The sequence below is a fragment of the Sylvia atricapilla genome, chromosome 8 (genome assembly GCF_009819655.1).
Source record: "Sylvia atricapilla isolate bSylAtr1 chromosome 8, bSylAtr1.pri, whole genome shotgun sequence".
NCBI lineage: Eukaryota > Metazoa > Chordata > Aves > Passeriformes > Sylviidae > Sylvia > Sylvia atricapilla.
The window spans coordinates 13857057-13876303 of NC_089147.1; the positions used below are offsets into that span (position 1 = coordinate 13857057).

Here is a 19247-nt window from a genome sequence, read left to right on the forward strand (position 1 = left end):
AGGGCAGCACAGGACTCTGTGCTTGTCCTGGCCCTCTGGGATGTGCTGAGATGTTGGGGGCTCCAGGAGAGCCCCATCCTGTCCTGGAGAGCAGGGACTCCTCTGGACACAAGCTGCTGGTCCTGAGTGATGTGTGGACAGGTGTAGGGCAGAGGCTGGGGAAGCCCCATCCTGAGCATCTCTTTTTGCAGTCAGTCACAGCCTTGAGGGGTGATAGCCAGACTGGGTCAGATCTGAGGTCTGCATCCCTGAGCACCTGCCAGGGAGGCCCAAAGAAGCTTTAGAAAGACAACAGCATTCAGCAATGCTCCCTCGAGGGTGCTGCCTATCATACATATTTGCAATCACCTCTCTGATCGACCAGTGTCCCCCTGGGCACAACCACACTGTGCTGTAGGTGGGCTCTGACCAGCACGAAGGACTCTCAGCAGCCGCAGGGGCCTCCAGGTCCCACTAGCCTTGCAACAGTCTTTCTCTAGACTCCTGGTCCAGACTTCCATTCATCACTAATATTTCTGTCTTCCCTCCTCCTGAAAGCATCAGTAAAAGCATTAATAAGTTGCCATCAGGAGAAAAGCACATCTTAATCCTGGCCCCTTTGGATTTCTATACTTTCCAAAGCTGGGCTTTACCTCTTTCTTTTCAGGTTACTGCAATGGCTCATCTGCCAAAAAATCCCATTGCATTCTCTCCAGCACGACCTTCTCATACCAACAAGTACCAAATGGGAAAACAGAGCCCCACAGGAGATGAAGAATAAAAGCCCTTAGTGCTGACACCAAGAGCTGCTTTTGAGTGCCAAGAGCCAGCTGTAAATCTTATCATTGACTGCTGGCCACACACTGTCCCAAGTCCCAATACACACAGTGCCAGTTGTGACTTGGCAGGGGGAACAGCCACTCCCTCTGCCTGCCCTGTACTGGAATGGGAGCTAGGGAAGAGAGCAGCTCCACCCTGAGAAAGAAGTGTGAGGAAGCAGGTAGTGCACACTGGAGTTGATCACTTGTGCAGGTGCTGTCTAGGAGACATCTCCTTCTGGGACTTCTCCTGATATGCACCATGCAACAGTGTGCAGCACTCCAGAGCAGGAGTATTCAGTTCTTCAAGCAGGAAGAGACACCAGGACATGCTCACATGTCTGGCAGCTCGAACCTGCAGAGGAATCGCCCCTGTGCCATGGATAGAGGACCAGAGCAGGCAACAGCCATGACAAAGAAGAGGACAAAGAGGTTTGCAAACCAAACACAGCAGGTGGGCAAAGGTGCACCCTACCCTCCGGCTGCTGTACATGATCAGGGGTTTGCTACCACCTGCTCCTGGCAGCTCCAGAGAACAGACAAAACACCATTTGGAGCTGCTGGCCCATGTAGGAAAGACTCAGCTCCCGAGAAGCTGCCTCTCTCTGAAGTCTGCATGAAAAGTGGGACCTGTAAGAGCTAAGGAAAAAGAGATCAAAAATCACAGTGGCATGTACAAAACAACTCTTAGCAACTCCCTCCAAAGTTTAGTTCAAATTCAATTCTCTTCCAGGTCATTTTTCTGTAAAATATTTGCATCCCTGCAGCTGCTCCCGTAATTTAAAGGTAGCAACCTGATTCCTCCCCACACTCCCTAAGCCTCCAAAACAGCTCTTCCAAAAACAGAGTAATGAATTAGATATAATAAAATACACTCACCTGCTCAGATCAGATATGGGAAAGTTTGAGGCTATCACACACATCCTGAAGCTGAACATTAAGATTTAAATGACTTTCTGCTCAGTTCAAGCTGGCCTCAAAACACAAACAGTAGTAAGGTGTTTAAGAAAGCAGGCAAATGTGAAGCAGAATCTGTGAGCAGGAGTTTGCTGACACCAGCAACAGGGAGCATCACACCACACACAGGCAGGTCCCTGCATCCCTTGCTCACGGGCTCTCAGCCTTGCTCATGGTTTCCTTAGTGCCAGCCACAGGGACACGTAAGAGGAAGACGGATGCTGACTACTGGATGGTACTGCAGACTGGACCAAGGACAAAGCATTACTGTGCAGTGCCACAATCTCCCTCTGCACAGGCAGAAGAGTCCAAGGGCAGGTGATAGCCCTGCTGCAGCCAGTGTGCCACCAAATGGTGACACGGCCACTCCCATAACCACCCCACTCTCCCTCCTGTGAAGGACAAACACTGCACACTCTGGACTGGTGGGGCTCTGCTATTTATTGAGCTCTAGGTTTGTATGTACATCCATTTACAGTGCTTGGTTCAGTGACAGTGTGACAAGAGGACATGTATCACAGTCTTCCCCAGCTCAGACTTGGATGAGGGCTGGGCTCAGGAACTGATCTCACACATGCCCGGGCTTCTATGATGATCCCAGCAAGGGAGCATCCTCAGGGAGACAGGATAGCTGAGCCCAGAGTGAGAAGCTGAAAATTCCAGAGGTTTGAAGTCGGAAGTAGACTCATTGCAAACTCTCATGTGTGTGTCCAGGCTCAGCCTAAATGGGCTCAGAGAACAGGAGGCATGAGAACAGCTGGGCAACTCAATGCTCCGACAGTCGCAATGCTGGGGCTGCACCTCAAGTGCCCTTGAGAAGGAACTCCCCCCTCAGAGGTGAGATCCCCTTCTATCCCCCCCAGACAAGCACATGTACTGCAAACATCTATTCCTCAATTTCCACTGGAGAAGCTGCCTCCTCTACATGCCCTGGCCTATTCTCAAGCAGTGATTTTATGGAGCCTGCTTGCTCTCCTGAGCACTGTCCCTCTGACACAAACACATTCCCATACTCTTGCATGGCAGAAAGCAAACAAATGTCTGGCTTAGCTGTTAAAAGCCAGACAATTCCCTGCTGAGGAATAGTATCATCTACTGAGAGAAGCCAGTGCTCCCAAGGAAAACACAGGGACTTCATCGGGTGTTTTGCCCAGTGGGTGGCCAAGGACACAGCTTTCAGTTTCCCATGCTCATAGCAGGTAAGATGAAACATTAACACAATTAACGCACATTAGCATGAAAAAGGCCTTGCCTAAAAATGGGAGTAAATGAGCATGACATCCACATTACTCACACTAACCTACAAGGCTAAGAGCAGGACTAGGCACTTTTTAAAAATACCACCTGTTTTCTAGGGGGGAGGAAAAAGACCCTGTGGATCTGGGATGTAAATAACTTCTCTACTTCAGTCCACCAATTCAGGCCAGATCCTAATATCTAACATCACTGCTGGGAGCTGAAAATGCATGAGCAGGGAACAGGTGTGGAACCGGTGTTTATGCTGTGTATTCCTGAGCTGGGAGCCTGACACAGCACTCTGAACAGGCTCTGCCAGATCTGGGCACCTCTGAAGCACTGGTTCTGGGAGCAGAAAGGTCTGCCTGTGCCCCATAGCATCATCCCAGAGCTCCTCCTTAGGAAGCCCTCAGCAGACCGTGGCTCTAAGTTGCTTGGTGAAGACATGAGGGAGAGAAAGTGAAGTCACTACTTCTCCAGATGCATTTTAACTGTGTGCTACACACAAGGGAAAAACTGGAGACTTCTTCTTTTATGAAGGTCACCAGGCACCTGCAAACATGTGCAAGGCAGATGTTCCTGTGAGGAAGAGGAAGATTGTCGCAAAGCGGTCTCTGAAGGGCAATAGGGTGAGTGGGGAGAAGGAGTCAGCCTGTCCTCTGCGCCATGAAAACCAAATATCTAAAAATGTGCATCTACCTTAGAAACAGAGGATGAGCTGGGGCGACTGGAAGCAACAGTGACCCCAAGCAGAGCTGGTATCCAGTAACAAAGTGCTCTGTTTGATGACCCATATTCTTGTATACTGGCTCACACTAGACCCTGTAAGCCAACAGCCTTGGAGGCAAAGTTGCCCCTTCTCCAGTAATCTGATGGCTTGATTGAAGTGACACCTTCTGACATCAGGAGACAGCAGTGAGCAAGGTCTGCTCCTTGGGGAAACTCTTCTATAACCCGGAGCCATTCCCAATAGAATGGCAGTGGATTTGACTTACATTACAGGTGGACACATTGACCCAGGCTGATGGAAAAGAAGAGCCCTCACCTGGGACCAGAGAGCTTTCCCCATAGAGCAGGTGAGCAATCTCTACCCAGAACAGTTTCACACAGCTCGGCTGGTTTTATTATTTAAGTTGTGAGCTCTCCTCAGCTCTGCTACAAAGGTTTCCAGTGCATTTTCCCTGAGGCTGTGGAGGGAATCTCCCATTGCTATGTCACAGGAATGGCTGCCCACTCCCATGGCACCATAAAAAAAAAAAAATTGCTTCCTCCTCAACACGCCAATCACCTCTCCTCAGCCCAAGTTCTGTTTGAAACACATTCCTTTGGGATCAAACACACAGCAGCGAGGCGTTCCCCTAAAAGAAACACAGTCCCTCCGGCAGGCAGGAGGCCAGGGCAGAGCTGCAGTGTCCCTGCCCACACGGGCCTGTCTCTGCTCAGCCGGCGCGGCGGCAGCGTCCCCGCTTCAAGAGATGGTGGAGAATTCCTTCAGCAGCACCTCCTGGCTCAGTGTGTTGAAAGCAAGGTTCTTCCTCACATTGATGCTGATGGAGCGAACCTGACAGAAACAAAACGAGATGTTTTAGCCACAGGACTCCTCCTGGCTCCGCAGGAGACTGGTAGTTTTGGCACTGCTGACCTCCATGCTCAGCATGAAGCTGTTTTGCATTTACAGCTCCACTGCAATTGCTGCAGCAAGCTCTCACTGAGACTCCAGCCTAGCAAGGAAATGCTGAGGTTCAGCTGTTTCTGGGAAAAACAGGAATGTCGATAGTGATATCCCATCAAGGAGAGTAAATTCCCAATGAGACAGGGATGGAAGAAGATGCACTGTGTGGATACAGGAGCCATGACGTGTTTCCTGTTCTGGGGCAAAGAGATGGGGTAAGTGAGCATTCCCAGGTTGCACCTTAAAGATCATATTTTATCAATGCCCACTGGAGTGCCAGCAGGCATTTCCTGGATTAATGTAGTGCCATGGCCTCTGTCCTGCTCCAGAACCCACAGAGCCAAAGATACAGACTGAAGGAAAGGACAGAGGCTATGCCACTGTGCTGTAAACACAAATTATCATCAGGCTGGCAGAAACCCCTGGGTTCAGAGCCAGCTGTGTGTACTCCAAGCGCAGTACACGTGCAGCTGGCTCACTGACTGTCTCTGAAGAAGAGACACCTTTATCCCTCAATGACACCCAGACTTCTGGTCACCCACAGAGCATGAAGAAGAGCTGGGCAGCTCTACTGACAGCAGCTTCCCTTCCCCCCTCGTGCCTACAGACTTGTTGGCCAAATATGAAGGCCCCAGACTGGGCTCAGTCTCAGCTGTACTTGGCAACGAGAAAACAAAGTCAAACATCATCTGTGTCAGCGACTGTGCAGCAGTGACAGAAAGCAAAACTGACACAAGCTCATCCAAACAACAGGATTACAGTTCCCAGAGACTTGGAGCCTGTGATAATAAGGTTGTTGCTGACCTGGTTAGTGTTTTTTGCTTTACAGAAGCACTGGGGGAAGAATTATATAGATGCATAATGAGGAATCCAACACCAGAGGCTGGAAGAGCATATATATATATATATATATATATATACACAAGCGCACACAAACTGCCGAACGTCCCACTTGCTACCCTAGTGAGAAAAACATACAAAAAGGGCAGAAGGCTACCCAAAAGGCAGAATGTGTAAGAGAGGGAAGGAAATCAAAATTTGGAAGGATAACAGGAAAAGCTGTGAAATGGACCCCAGTGAGCTCCACTGCATGTACCCTAACAACCGAGCATGCCAGCAAAGATGTCTACCCTAAAAGACAAAGTACTTAAGTTTTATGTCATCTGCAGAAACCACAAAGTCTCCTTCATCAGGATGCTTGGCAGAGACCCCAAGAATCTTTGTCCCCTTGGAGCACCCCCTCATCTCTCTTCTTTAGCTATCTTTTTACTTACTCCATCCTCAAATAGTTTGGGACCATGTCTTGCAAGATAACCACGGTTGTACCATGTGTCAAACACCACTGCAAGTGGTCTCTGGAACACTGGTTGGCACGGGGCTGTCCTGCTGCCAAGAGACAGGAGTCCCACTGATGGGATTTGGTCCCAGTTCTACCAAGAGCTCCAATGCCAGTGATCCAGTCAGCTCTTACAAGAAGGAAAGAACATGAGTAAAGAGCTGTGGGGAGTTCTCTGCCCTGGGGAATATGAGTGCCTGAAGAAAAGGGACAGAATGCTACAAGCAGTGTAAGCCAGTGTCCTTATTCTGACTAAATGCATTTCTGTGGGTCCCAGCTACAGAAAGTACAAGCAGTAATGAGCTCGTGGCCTCAAGAACTGCTGCCAGAAGTCAGGCACCAGCAGTAGAAGATTCCCAGCTTGTATACACATCAAGGTCTCCAAGAAGGAGTCTCTGCAAGCCCAGAAAGTGAGGCTGGAGTGGCACAATGAGAACACAGGGCTTAGCAGAAATTGTAGCTATGGGGTAGAGCACAAGAAATTAATTAGCCTGATTAGTTTGCAAAGAGAAGGAGGAATAGAGCAAACACACTCCATTATGTAAAATGAGGTCAGAAAGAGAACAGTGAGTAATATTTATCTGGCTCCCCAGGGAAGGGGTAAGAAATACTCAGCCTAATCGAGACAAAGAAGATTTACACAGGAAAAGAGGAAATACTTCTAAAACCTATGCCCTGTGAAGCAGTGGAGGAGCTCACCTGTAGCTACTGTGGAGCTAGTTTCATTTAAAGACAGCTTCAGGTTTTGAGAGGAGCTTTAGACACAAACTTCTGTCAAGAGCAGTCGAGATGAATGTAGATCTGCCTTAACACAAACTGGGGAGAAGAGTGGGCATAATAACACATACAAGTGACTTTAACACAAATCTCTGCCCAGCATTTCTTCTGCTATGAGAAATCAGGCAGCCTGAGCCACACCGCTTAAAAGTCAAGAATAGCTCAAATTAAAGCTAAATCAAGTTATCTCCAGCACCAGGGCTCAGCACAGGGAGCCAGAGCTCATCTCCCCTCCAGAGTTGGAAGACCAAACAGTTACGCAAGGAGGTGTCAGTCTGTAACAAGGATAAATTTCAGAAGCCTCCTGTAGTCTACCTAAGCTGCTCCACAAGGATACACCCCAGGACTCCTCCTAGCTCTTGGTGCAGTGGGCAGCTCAGGTCTGGCTGCCAGTCTGGAATTTACCAGATCCCTCCAGACTAACTTACACAAAGGCCCCAAAACTGCAGAAATTAAGGTCAGAGCTTTAAGATTCATTCTGCTAGGAAGTACAAGCAGAGCACATGTCCTCTCTTGCTCCTGTGCAGAGTATCCTGGAGAATTAGGGCCAGAAGAGCTTTAAAATTGTTTTCTTACTATTAGTCCACAACTGTTGAAGAAATGGGAAGTGCATGAAATGCTGACATCACCTGTGGAAGGATGAGTAAATGAAGTAGATGAAGCAAGGGCATTAACCATGGGGGAAAACATGATTAAATTCTAGTTTTGTGTCATTAGAGCTGGAAGTGTGCAAGGTTGTACTGACACTCCTATTTCACAGCAAGTCTCATCAATTAAATCTACTCCTAATCAACAAGCAGCTCTTAAATTATTTGTACAATGGGAAGAAGGTTTACACTGACTACTACACTTAATTAAAAGTCAAATTAATATAATTTCCTGCGTAGAAATCAATCCCTAATCAGACTATGTTGAGACTAATGAAACCTATCTAACCGCAAAGACAGTGAATGTTTTGGAAAGATGCTGAAATCTCTTTCCACACATTCCTCCAGCTGCAATGTGAGGGTCCAAAAGCTCACATCCAAACCATTCATTCTATCAAAGCAGCACAGACCTCAAATGACATTCCCTGAGGCTTCAAAGGGAAAGAAATAAGAAGTGTTAGAAAACTTCCTAACTTCCTTCCTTTAGCCCCTCAAAGGCAGCACAACATGCCAAAAAATCCAGCTGATAAAACAATCAGCACATCACCTTCCACCACAATGTGGCCGCAGTATCACAGCCTTTGAAAACCTTGTAAAGGGAACGGGAGAAGAAAGGAGATTTTTCTTTAGGATTAGCAAGAAAGAGCAGCACTGAGGCAAAGCAAGAGAAGGGAAGCAGTGCATTAGCAAAGCAGGTCAAAGAAGTGAGGACAAGATTTCTAAGCATACAGGAGCCCCCAGAATGGCTTGGGGAAGCTTCTGCTCACCTGCTTAATGGGAGCAAAGAGAGATAAAAAGGCAGCTGAAAAGGAAAACTGTCTCCTCTGTGTCATTCCCCACACAAGAAGCGTTTGCTTTGATGCAAACATTCACAGTGATAAGAAAACCTGGCAGAACCTGGAAAGAATTATTTGCAAACGATCCTGTCCAGATCTGATGGGATCAATGTGAATTCAGAAACCTGAAGCTCACCACCTGTCCTGCTCCTTTAGTGCAGCCCACAAAGAGAACTGGAGCAACTTCCCTCTGCCCTCTCCATGAAATCTTGCAAACTTCAGTGGTTGAACACAAAGCACTGCGTCAGGGGGCATTATCCAACGTCAGCCCAGAAACAGAAACTGAAGTAAAGACTCAAAAGCTTCACAAAAAGAATTCAAGTACCTGGTTTGAAGGGGCGATGGGAAAGACAGAGCAGATTAGGGCCTTTTTGATGAGTTGTTTGAACAATTAATAAAGCCATCACTTACTGTGCACCTAGAGAAAAACAGAGTGAGGAGGCTGGGAGGCCAACTGGATTTGCTGAAGACAAATCATAACATATCAGGCTCATTCCCGCTGTGTTGAGGGAACAGCTTAATGGAATGCAGGGGATTTTCTGTAGCTGTGAGTAAAGAACATTTAATAGGGTCCCAATTCTCAGGGCATCTAGAGATGTGGATTAAACAGATTCACAACTGGGTCAAATCAGCACATTTATACAGTAATTATTCAGGCTTTTATATGCTCTTGAGGAGAGGGTCCCAGGAGTACCTGGATGGGCAATTTTCAGAAGGGAGTTGACGAGCTGGTTATGATAAACAGATTCTTAAATGATACAAAATTGGGATTTTGAAAAAAATTGGAAATTGGTCTAGGAAGAAAATAATTTTAGCCTAAATGTTTTGTGGCTATGATGATCACAGGACTGAGAATGTAATTTTAATCAATTGGCATGACTAGCCTGAGCTTCTGCCAGGCCAAGTGGAAAGTGGGATGTGCAGGAAGCAGAGCAGTCATGTGGCCAAGGGGAAGGAGATGCCGGCTGAGGTTGGGAGCCCTTGGGACAGAACAGATGACAACAGAAACAGGAATGTGTCTTATTTCCAGGGTACAGTAACAGAAGAAGCCTGTGACACAAGAAAGCTATGGCCAAATTTCTTTGCGTGTATTCCAGGAAAGCTGTATCAAACAGCAGGCCAGAGAGACAAAAACAGGCACAAAGAACACAGAAAAATAGCATAAAAGCAATTGCAAGTGGTTTTGCCCATATACTACCCAATGTCAGCGCTGGAATGACCCCAAGAGAGTTAAAAGCATTCTGTAAAAGGAAACAAAACCAATTCAGGTGCCTGTTCTGGAGCAGAGCTGACAGAGGGATGCACAACAACATGCCCCAACTCATGGAGACTCGTGACAGAGTAGGCAGGCATCAATTACTCATCAATCAGCAGGGACAGAGCTGGAAGAAAGAATCAGTTCTCAGACTGGTGGAGAAGGCTACCGAAGTTAGAGATCCTTCTGTTTGATGAAGCTGTAATGATTCAAGAGTGAGGCTTCCCTCACACCCCAGCCACTACAAAAGCACTGCCTCCACACTCACATGGCTGTTGGACAAGAAAAGTTCCATCAGGGCTCTCTAGAGCAGGGTAAGCAAGCTGGCTTGCTGAAGAATTATAACTACCAACTTGAATTACTTAGACTCATTTTTGTCTTTGCTCTGTAATTTTTGTGGGTCTTCCTACCATCAGTCTTCTCCTCTTGCAGATGGAGACAGTACTAGGGGAATGCCTTCACTTTCTTTGCTTGGGAATCCTTTTTTGTGGGTGATGAAGGAAAGCAATAAACAGGAGGGTGTTTCATCAGTCCCAAACTTCATGGTCCCCGTAACAACAAGAGAAAAGCAAAGCTGCTCTGCATCATTAACCCCAGGTGGGAACAGTCAGCTCAGTCAGCTTCTCCCCATACAAATTTACCACTAAAAAGCACAGCAAATCCTCATGGCAAAAGGGACAGACACCATCTGACCTGCGCTGGCCCAAAGAGCCTGGAGGTTCTCTTCAGCCACACAGGGAGCTCCAGGGAGCTCTCAGATCTGTTAAGACATGCAGTGTCTGTCCAGATCCTGCTCCTGCCCTGTCTTTGGAGGCAGTCCAATGGAGTAATGGGACTGCTCAGCTACACCTCAAATACAACTGCCCAGGCCATAAGCAAAGGCTCTGGAAGAGGGCTGCTGATTGCTCAGAGTCAAGGCAGCTTACCAGCTCTTTGAAGAAGGCAGCCTCCTTATGCTGCTCAGAGTAGCGCTCATACTGGTCCAGCCCGTCCTGCAGCTTCAGGGTCAGCGTGTCGTAGTTGGACCGTACCACTTCCAAAACCTGCCAGAAACAGCCAAACACAGCACAGGAATCAGTATCTACAGACTCCTCTGCACAGGAGGAGCCAAGGCTGAGACAGACTCTGGCACCTGTTTTCACAACAGAGATGGCTTTAACAGCCAATATTTGGCTCACGATTAACAACACGGAGGTGGGCACTAAAGTCTTCCTAATGCCAAGGAACAGTCCTGAAATTTACAGAATTTCTCCATTCATGAGAATGGTAGATGGAATCTGTATCCATGACAGCAGCAGCTTTCTGTCATCAGAATTAGACATTAATAAATCAAGCAGCTAATTGCCACATGTACACCCAGATGCAACACAGAAGCACAATACAAACACAGATTTGCCCAGCCCACGGTCCTTCCAAGGTTAGTTTTGTCACCACACTTTCCTCCTGGCCTGTGAATCGCCATTCACAACCTGCTAAATCACCAGCTTCTAGAACTGCTCAGGTCAGCCTCCATACACAGCACTGCATGTCTCTCCTGATAGGAACAAGCCTCTGACAGGCACTAAGAGAAGATCAGCCTTGGTATGGACTCTGCTTTTAGAAAGACATGAAGACATGAATCCAGGTCTTTCTGCCCAGGAGATCAGCAGCCTTCACTGCAACCAAAGCAGTTTCAGCTTTTATTACTGCCCTACTCTGCTCCTGGTGTTGGGCTGTACTTGCAAATTCATAGTTACACATCTCTGTCCTACTGAATTATTCATTTTCCTAACTAGAGGGACCCCCACAATGACTTTTAGCTTTAAAGCACTGCACGGACAAATGTATTCCTCAATGTATTTGTGACATGGCTAGTGACAATCTTCCTACAAGGAACCATAGAGGTCAAAACTCCTGGGAAGCCGTGCCTGAAAGGACTCTCCTAAACACATGAACTTTGTTCTTAGGGTGTTGCCATTTGCTCCAAGAGCTAAATATCAATATCTGAGGTTTGCACTACAGTAACCCCTACTTATGACAAGCTTCAGTAGGAAGACACATGGTAAAAGGTGCAAAGGAAGAGGACTCTGCTCCAAGGCATCACAACTCAGAAAAAATCCTAAGAAGAGCACTGCAGAGGATTGAAGACAACAGTGACCAGAACAACAAGGAGCCCTTGCACTTCTCCTCCTGTACTCCCAACAATGTATGGACTACTCTCCTAAAACTGCCCCTTAAGGCAGCTGGCAGTTGCCAGGACTGAATCTTGTCCTTACATCCTTTATTCTAAGAAATCTAAAGTTGCTTAGGGTACCTTCAAAAGCTTGTTTCCCTCAAACTCTGCATGTGGCAGTGGTGCACAGAGACACTCATGCCTGAGGGAGCAGAAGCTACAAGGAATCATCCACATGAAGACTAGGGGCAAAAAAGGGGTTCCAAAAGTCGTTCCCAGGTGAGATGGTCATGCAGCAGTCTCTGCAGCTCAACTGTCCTCCAGCATTGCAGATGCAAGCTATGGATAGGAATAAGCATTTGGGCTTGAAGGTCTCAGAAGCCTTTTCCAACTGCACTTCTGATTCTGCAATGTTATTTAAGAACAGCTTGCCAGTGTTGCTCCCAGCCTCCTCTCCAGTACTCATTTCCTAATGCTGTTCTGTTTGTCAGCTTCACTGGCAGAAAGAATCCCCTGCAATGACATCCATCTCCAAATTCAGCCTGCCCTTCTTGCTCCTGCATGCTGAAGCTACAAGAAGCATTGCAGAGCCAAGAGCAATGATGAAAGAAAGCCACCTGGGCACAGGAATAACTATCCACTAGGGACTGAGTGTAATAGCATAATGCACCCTCTTCTGAGCAATAAAGGATCTGGCAGCTTGCTCCTGTCAGTCAGAGGAAGCCAAATTGACCAAGACTAATAAGCTGCAGAGGAAAAACCTGGCTTGAAAGGTGAGGAGTTGAACAGGCTTCTCCAGGAGTAATTCAAGAGCAAAGACATTTTATTCGGGGCTACGTGACTCCCCAGGAACCTTCTTTTCAATCTCTCTGTATTCCCATACACGCAGGCATGCACAGTGCCACACAGTTGTGACCACTCAATGGATGCACATGTTTCTTTCGGAACAATCAGGATTCCTCCTTGCTAGCTCTGAGTAGAGATGTCTTCAGATACTCAAAAGAGGCATCCTCAAACCATGGGGCGAAGAGAAGTAAACTCTGAGGGCAGCAGTGAGCTCTGTAACCAGAAACCTTTAAATCTGCCCTCTTGCATCACCTTTGAATAGCAGCTAAGAACTAAGTTTGATACTTCAAGATGAGGACAGGGAAGAAAAAGAGGCCCCAAAGTCTCTACTCTGTTACTTATTGTAATCTCTTCAGTGAGCTTGAGATCAGCTTATCCCTTCAGCTATGCATTTCACTGGCTTCTACTCCTTATCTCCTTTAATTATGAAATAGAACTTAAAAAGAAAGGGTAAGTTAAAAATAAACAGCTTCTCCCCACTGCCTGATAATTTCCCTTTCTTGCTGCTGCTGAGAAAAAAATGCTACGTGGGATCTGAGATAAACCCACTCACAGATCATTTCAACTTCATACCTTGTAATGGATAGAAACTATTACTGAGATTAGGACCTGCCATCCTTGAGATGATTTCATGTGCTCTTTAAGATGCAGCTGCTAGACAGAGGACAGGTCAAAGAGCAGCAGAAGGTATTAAGAATATCTAACAGGAAGATTTAAAAGGCATCAACTTCCTACACACATGACAAAAAACCTCACATCCTCTGTGTAATAGAAGACTGTGTCAGCATCCTTTGCCTTTCTTATACACTGCTTTGACTTTTGCTCAGGAAAACTACTGCAGGAAAAACAGCCTTTTTCCTTAAACACACAAGATTTTTATCTGCACCTGTCAGATACAAAGGAACTAGAGCAATTTAATTTTGAGATTAAAGCATTTCTCCTTCAAAGTCTTGTTCGACCCATTCTTCTTGGAAGTCTCTTGTCTAGAAAACATGAATTCCAAGATGGCCAAGTGTGAGAAAGGACTTTAAGGAAGGGACTTCTGGCTGCTCTTTCAAACAGATTTTAAATAGTCATTCAAATTTTTACAGTCTCACGAGAAGCTGGAAAAACACCAGTTTTAGTGTCAGGCAAGGACAGACAAAATCGAACTGTAGATGGTCTTCAAGGAGCTTGATGTGACACTCCTCAGACTGCAAGGATAAACATGCAGGGGAAGCTTTATTTCTTTTTTTTAATGGTTTACTGGATTTTTGCAGTTAAAAAAAAACCCTAATGGAGTCACAATCTAAAAGTCTTTTTGTAGGTTACCTTAGGGGAATCAGAGTCTTAAAAAAGCAGTATGACGGAAGCAAGCAACTCAGACACGGTCAATACAAGAAGAGGGAAGGCTGTTGAATTCCCTTCCTGCAGTTACCTATATCAGCCCCAGAGGCTAATTTTTTCCACTGCAACAAACCAGAACTCAGTGGAGCTGCACCACTGTAATTTAAAGATAATTTGCCATCAAATTAACCTCCCGCCCCACCACTCACTCACTGACAGCCTTCCAGAAGTTCCAGTGAAATGCTGGAGGATTCAGGTCCCTGCATGCATGTCCCCAAACCAACTTACTAGGAGCTGCTCTGAACAGCAAGTGCTTTCTCTGGCATTCTGATTTCAGCTTTCTCCTGCAGCTACAGCTGCCCCATAAAACTCTCCTTCCCCAATATCACCAACAACTTGTGAATAGAGGCATCCTCTTAGGAACATGGCAAGAGGGCTGGCTTCCAAAGGAGGGACTGATTTTTGGGCTCAGCTCTCTGCAGCATCCCACCCATGCCACGCCAGGTCACTGTACCCAGAGGAACAAGCTTATTTCACAGTTTGTGGCTCCTTGCTTCGATCTATCCACCAGCTCACCACTACCTTACAAACTGGATGGACAATCTTGGTTGGTTGGGTCAGTGGCCTCTTGTAAGCATGGGCTCTGAAACCATTTCCCCTAGAAGCAATTGCCCCTGCCCTGAAATTTTCAGCATTCAAAACGAACCATCATTTTGCTGTACTACGCACTGACGTTTCCCTTACTGCACCAGTTCCCCCTGACTGATCCTCAACAAGAGCCAACATACAGCACTGCCCCAGGAGAGACCAGCCCTCCTGGAAGATTCTGTCCTGAGGAAACACAGGGATTACATGCAGCAGTCCCCCATCCCCATTGTGCCCAGGAGAACACTGCTACTGTTAGCAGCAAAGCCACAGTGGGAGCTGCACCAGCAGTAAAACTTAATGGGCAACATGCAGCCCTAGGGCCCATCTATCTGGCAGACATAATTTGCTTCATTGCTTAGTAACTTTTTAACCTGCAGAATCTTTCATCATCTGCATCTGCAGTCTCTGCCTTACTGGAACATAAAATTAGAGAGCACCAGCAATTCACAGCACCCAGCAAAAGACCTGGTGGTGGGTAGGTTCCAGGAAGCATGCACAGGTAATGACAGAAAAATTAAAGGAAAAACAGAAGCAAGAACAAATCAAGATCTCTACACTGTCTTTTTAATCAGCACAGGAAAGCACAGGAATGCAATCAGTCAGCATCACCAGTACCTCACTAAAGCCTCTCTGTGCCCATAGGACAGTCATTAACTACCACGACACAGGAGAAGTCGGAACAGCACTGATTGATCTCACATCTAGCAAAAGGCAAAACACCACCCCAACAATGTCCAGGTTAAAATGCACTTCTCCCCTCACCAACTCCTTGCTGCTCACATGGCTGGGATGGGGGAGGGTCTCCAGGTCAGAACTAGCAAGCCCCCACAGGACAGAAAAGCCAGAGGCTCTGTCCCATCTGTTCCATGCCAGAGGATGGAGCAACCAATCTATGGGGCACCTAATGCCAACCTCTCATCAGCATTACTCTCATCAGTACAACAGGACAGAAGAACTGAGGGCAGCCAAACATGCCTTCTGTCCACCTGCAGAGGTGATGGAGTGCTCGTCACTGCCTGTGTACCACACACAGAGAGAATACTGGCAGCCCCACCTCCCAAACCTATTCAAAACACAAAACACCACAAGCAAACTCAGCAGTCTGTCCCCTCAGCTCAGAGGGTGGGGGCTGTAGGAAGAGACCCTAGGGTTTTTATATTCCAGTAGAAATGTGCATTTTACATCGCAGTCCTCAAACTGCCTTGTTTATTCCAGGTTTAGAACAAATCTTCCCCTTTTTCTCCCTTCTTAATATCTACAACAACTCATAGTCCCTGAGTGTTTCTCCTCATGAATTCAACTGAATAGCAACATTTCTCATTGTAATGAAAAGGCTGCTGACACCTGGACTACAAAGAGGCTATTGCCTCTCCATAATAAAGTGCTGGATAATTGACATCAATTTTACAGTAGGAACTTCTAATTAATATGGAAAACGATATGTTTTTTCCAAGTGCCATCACACTTCTCACAGAGCAACTTTAAAGTTGCTGATGCAGGCTGGAGTCTTTGTTGAAATTAATCCCCAGAAGCACCACAGACAAAGAACATAACTAAATAATTAGAAGTTAAATAAAAACACACACACACAGCTGCCACATTTCCCAACAGACTCTGCCCAAACCCCAGCTGCACGCATCTCCTTCTCCCTTTCCTCTTTCTCTGTCTGCAGGAGCCAAGTTCAGAGAGAGGCTCCACTAAGGCTGCCAATGCTACACACACATGCTGGAAGCAGCTGCTGTTCACACTGGCTTCCAGGAAAGCACCCATCCAAGACTAGCAGCGGCACAGAGCTTTTGTTTGACCCAACACTACCTTACTTTTGCAGCTATCCTGGAGCTAAATGCAGTGCTGATGCTTTAGCATCATTTCTCACCCCCACACTGATCAAGCCATGCCTAATAATTCCATGTTCATGAATGCTAAGAGGAGGAGGATGTTGCTATGATAGTTTCACAACTCAGATTCCCAAGACATGCAGCGTGTACAGCACATATCTATGGATCCAGAGGATTTGAAGTGAGTCTGAGGGGAAAGACAAAGATGTGGGCTGCAGACTGAAGTGTAACCATGCCACATATGTGTAAGACTCAGCACATTGCCAATCCTGCCCCAGATCTCCTGTATCCAGCAGCTTGTACTATATGCAGTGAAGGACCCATGGCCCTCTTGTGCCATGCTGAGAGCATGAGCCTGTAAGACAGTCTCCACCAGCTCACACATCTGTCATTCCCAGAGTACAAGGCATCACCTTTTCTGCCCTGAGTACAGGAAAAATTGCTGGAAGGATATTTTTCCAACAGTAAAAAGTTCAGCCAGATCAAAAGATTAAGTGAAAGCTAAAAAAGGCCAAATTTCTCCTCTGAGGTATGAAACAGGATGCCACTGGCGTGGGATGCACCAACGCTGCTGGGCAGTAGGACTGTAAGAGTCACTGGGGAGAAGAACAGGCTGCAGAGGTGGGTGCAGCTGCCCATGAGCTCCAGGGCCACAATGAGCCATGAGTACATGCTCCAGTCCTGCTGTGGAGAATGCAAAGCTGATGGAACTCACAGGAGTCTTGGTCACTGTCTGGAGCTGGACACACGGACAAAGTTGAGCAGCACATAGCAAAGATGAGTGAGCCAGGAAAGAGAGAGGAGGGGCCTCACCCTGCTCTCCACTGCTAAGGTCGATGCAGGGACCCCTGCAACAGTTCCCACTTTACTTCAGGTTTACTGACACTTTTTGTGTTTGTCAATCTCCCTCTGCTCAGCTCACTAAGCATTAGCCAGGACACTGTTTCCTGGAGCTTGGAAGTGAGCTGTCTCTGCTCACTAGTTTATCCTTTGTCCCTGCCAGTCACTTCTTGCAGTCCTGCTGATTTCAGTGAACTGCTCTGTGCCCAGCCAAATGTAAGTCTAACTTTCCATGTCCCAAATCCTTCCTGAGGACTGCTTTTATACATCTGCACTTGAGTGGTATCGAAATCCAGGCCTCATCACTTCTCTACACAAGGCAAAAGGTTTTGATCATACATAAAAGATTATCATTATTATTATTTTACTTAGCAACATCAAGGAGGGACATTTCACACCTCCTTTTCTCACCTCAGCGTAGAGCCCGTCTGTCAGTAGCTCAGATGTTTGTTCAATGATCTCACAGGGATCCTGTGATCTTTAAAGGAAAAAGCCTACAAAGGCAACACTTTCTATCCATGGAGTGTGAGGGTTTGGTTACAGTCTTTCTCCTGTGCCCACAGGTGCCTCTTCTAAAGATAAATAATTTATAAGCTCACTCAGAAAATTACTGTTGTTCTCTGAACTCTGCTAGCAGAAATGGCATCCTATTTCGGGACAAGAGTTATCTGCTTCAGAAATGTTTTAAACCCACAATCCATTAGAAGCCTTAGGTGTTCAACTTTATTTTAATGGTGGTAAAAAACACACTGATCCAACCAATCTGGAAATCACTCAGCTTTCAGAAACGTCTCAAAGCCAAAACTGTTACCCAGCTCCACCAAGAAGCAACTGTCAATGTACAAAACAGTGCCCACTCCAAGCTCCCACGTAACAGGCATTCCCAAAAATCAACAGCTACTTTAGGGAGCAATAAGGCTGCAAGCAAGGACAAAGGCAAGTAACAAGGGAGACATATGGTCCCTATGTGCACGGCTTGCAGGGCACTTAATTTCTAAGAGGTATAGACAAGCAGAACAGACTAATATGGTGATAACCCTGGACATTTCCTGCAGCCATCACTAGGACTAGGCAGTGCTGTGCTACAATACCTTCCGAGCTCCAGCTGTCAGGAAGCTGAAGATGGCTGACCTTACCAAAAGGCCTGTGCCAGGATCCTTTTGCAGCAGAGTAATTTCAAGAAGTCATGTCTGTACATACATACATGACAACTCCCACATGTGTTAAATGCACTTTCCTCAACCCATTCAGGTTTGGAGCATATGGAGCAAAAATGCATGTAGCCTCACACTGCTTTTTCTCAAGACCAATCCAACTTTCCCAGTTTCAAAGATGGTCAGCGGGTTTATACTAATCAGCATATCCCACTTGTATAAAGAACCTGGTATTTGTGGGACACTGGGCTTTCTTTCCCAGACTGCAGGGACAGGCTCTCCAGGGAGCAAAACATAGGAGGCAACCCTGTGCCATTCAAGGAAAGAAAACAGGTTCAGTGGACTTCTCCAAAGGGAACAAACATCCATAAACTGCTTAACATTGGCACTTTCAAAACCCAGGCAGAAGAAAAGAAGTCAAAGATCCTGAAACAAATTATCTTAAAAATTATCAGTTAATAAAACAAGCAGTCTCCAGAGCAGACATTTAGATCTGGAAGGGGAGATACGCCAGAAACCGAATGAGGCCCACTAAGCTTGTCTGTTTTTAGAAATTTTGTTGAGACAGGCAGGCAGCGCTAAGAAAGGCCAGGATGATGGCAGGAGCATAAAACCCTGAAAATAGATAGATAGATTTGCTATTTTGGAGTTACAGCCCATTTTGGAGCTGTGAACCCTTATCTCCAGCTGGTGGCATTTATGAAAACATTTCTCACTGCTAGGTACGTAAGAGCACTTGCAATTCTGCCAAGGCTCAAAATGCACTGCAGATAGCTATGGACTGGACCGTTAATTTTTTTATTTCCCCTTTGTGCTTACAATTAACCTAAGTGCTGAAATGTGATCGACTATTCCAGGAGAAGCTTTTTATCTACCAGCTGCATTCTCAGAGAGCAGTAAATCAACTGCTGTCACCAAAACATCACACAA

The 19247-nt window shown here is 46.4% G+C and overlaps 1 protein-coding gene across 2 annotated transcripts in view; it reads right to left on the reverse strand.

Moving 5' to 3' along the window:
- Window positions 1–2177: 2177 nt before the first annotated feature.
- ARMH3 (armadillo like helical domain containing 3) overlaps window positions 2178–19247 on the reverse strand; it is a 123246-nt gene continuing 106176 nt past the window's right edge. For both annotated transcript variants that reach the window (XM_066323701.1, XM_066323702.1), the window contains 2 exons: window positions 10440–10556; window positions 2178–4551 (listed from right to left, as the gene is read on the reverse strand). In XM_066323701.1, coding sequence (XP_066179798.1) covers window positions 4459–4551; window positions 10440–10556 — 210 coding nt within the window. In that variant the 3' untranslated portion in view covers window positions 2178–4458. The remainder of the gene's footprint in view (window positions 4552–10439; window positions 10557–19247) is intronic.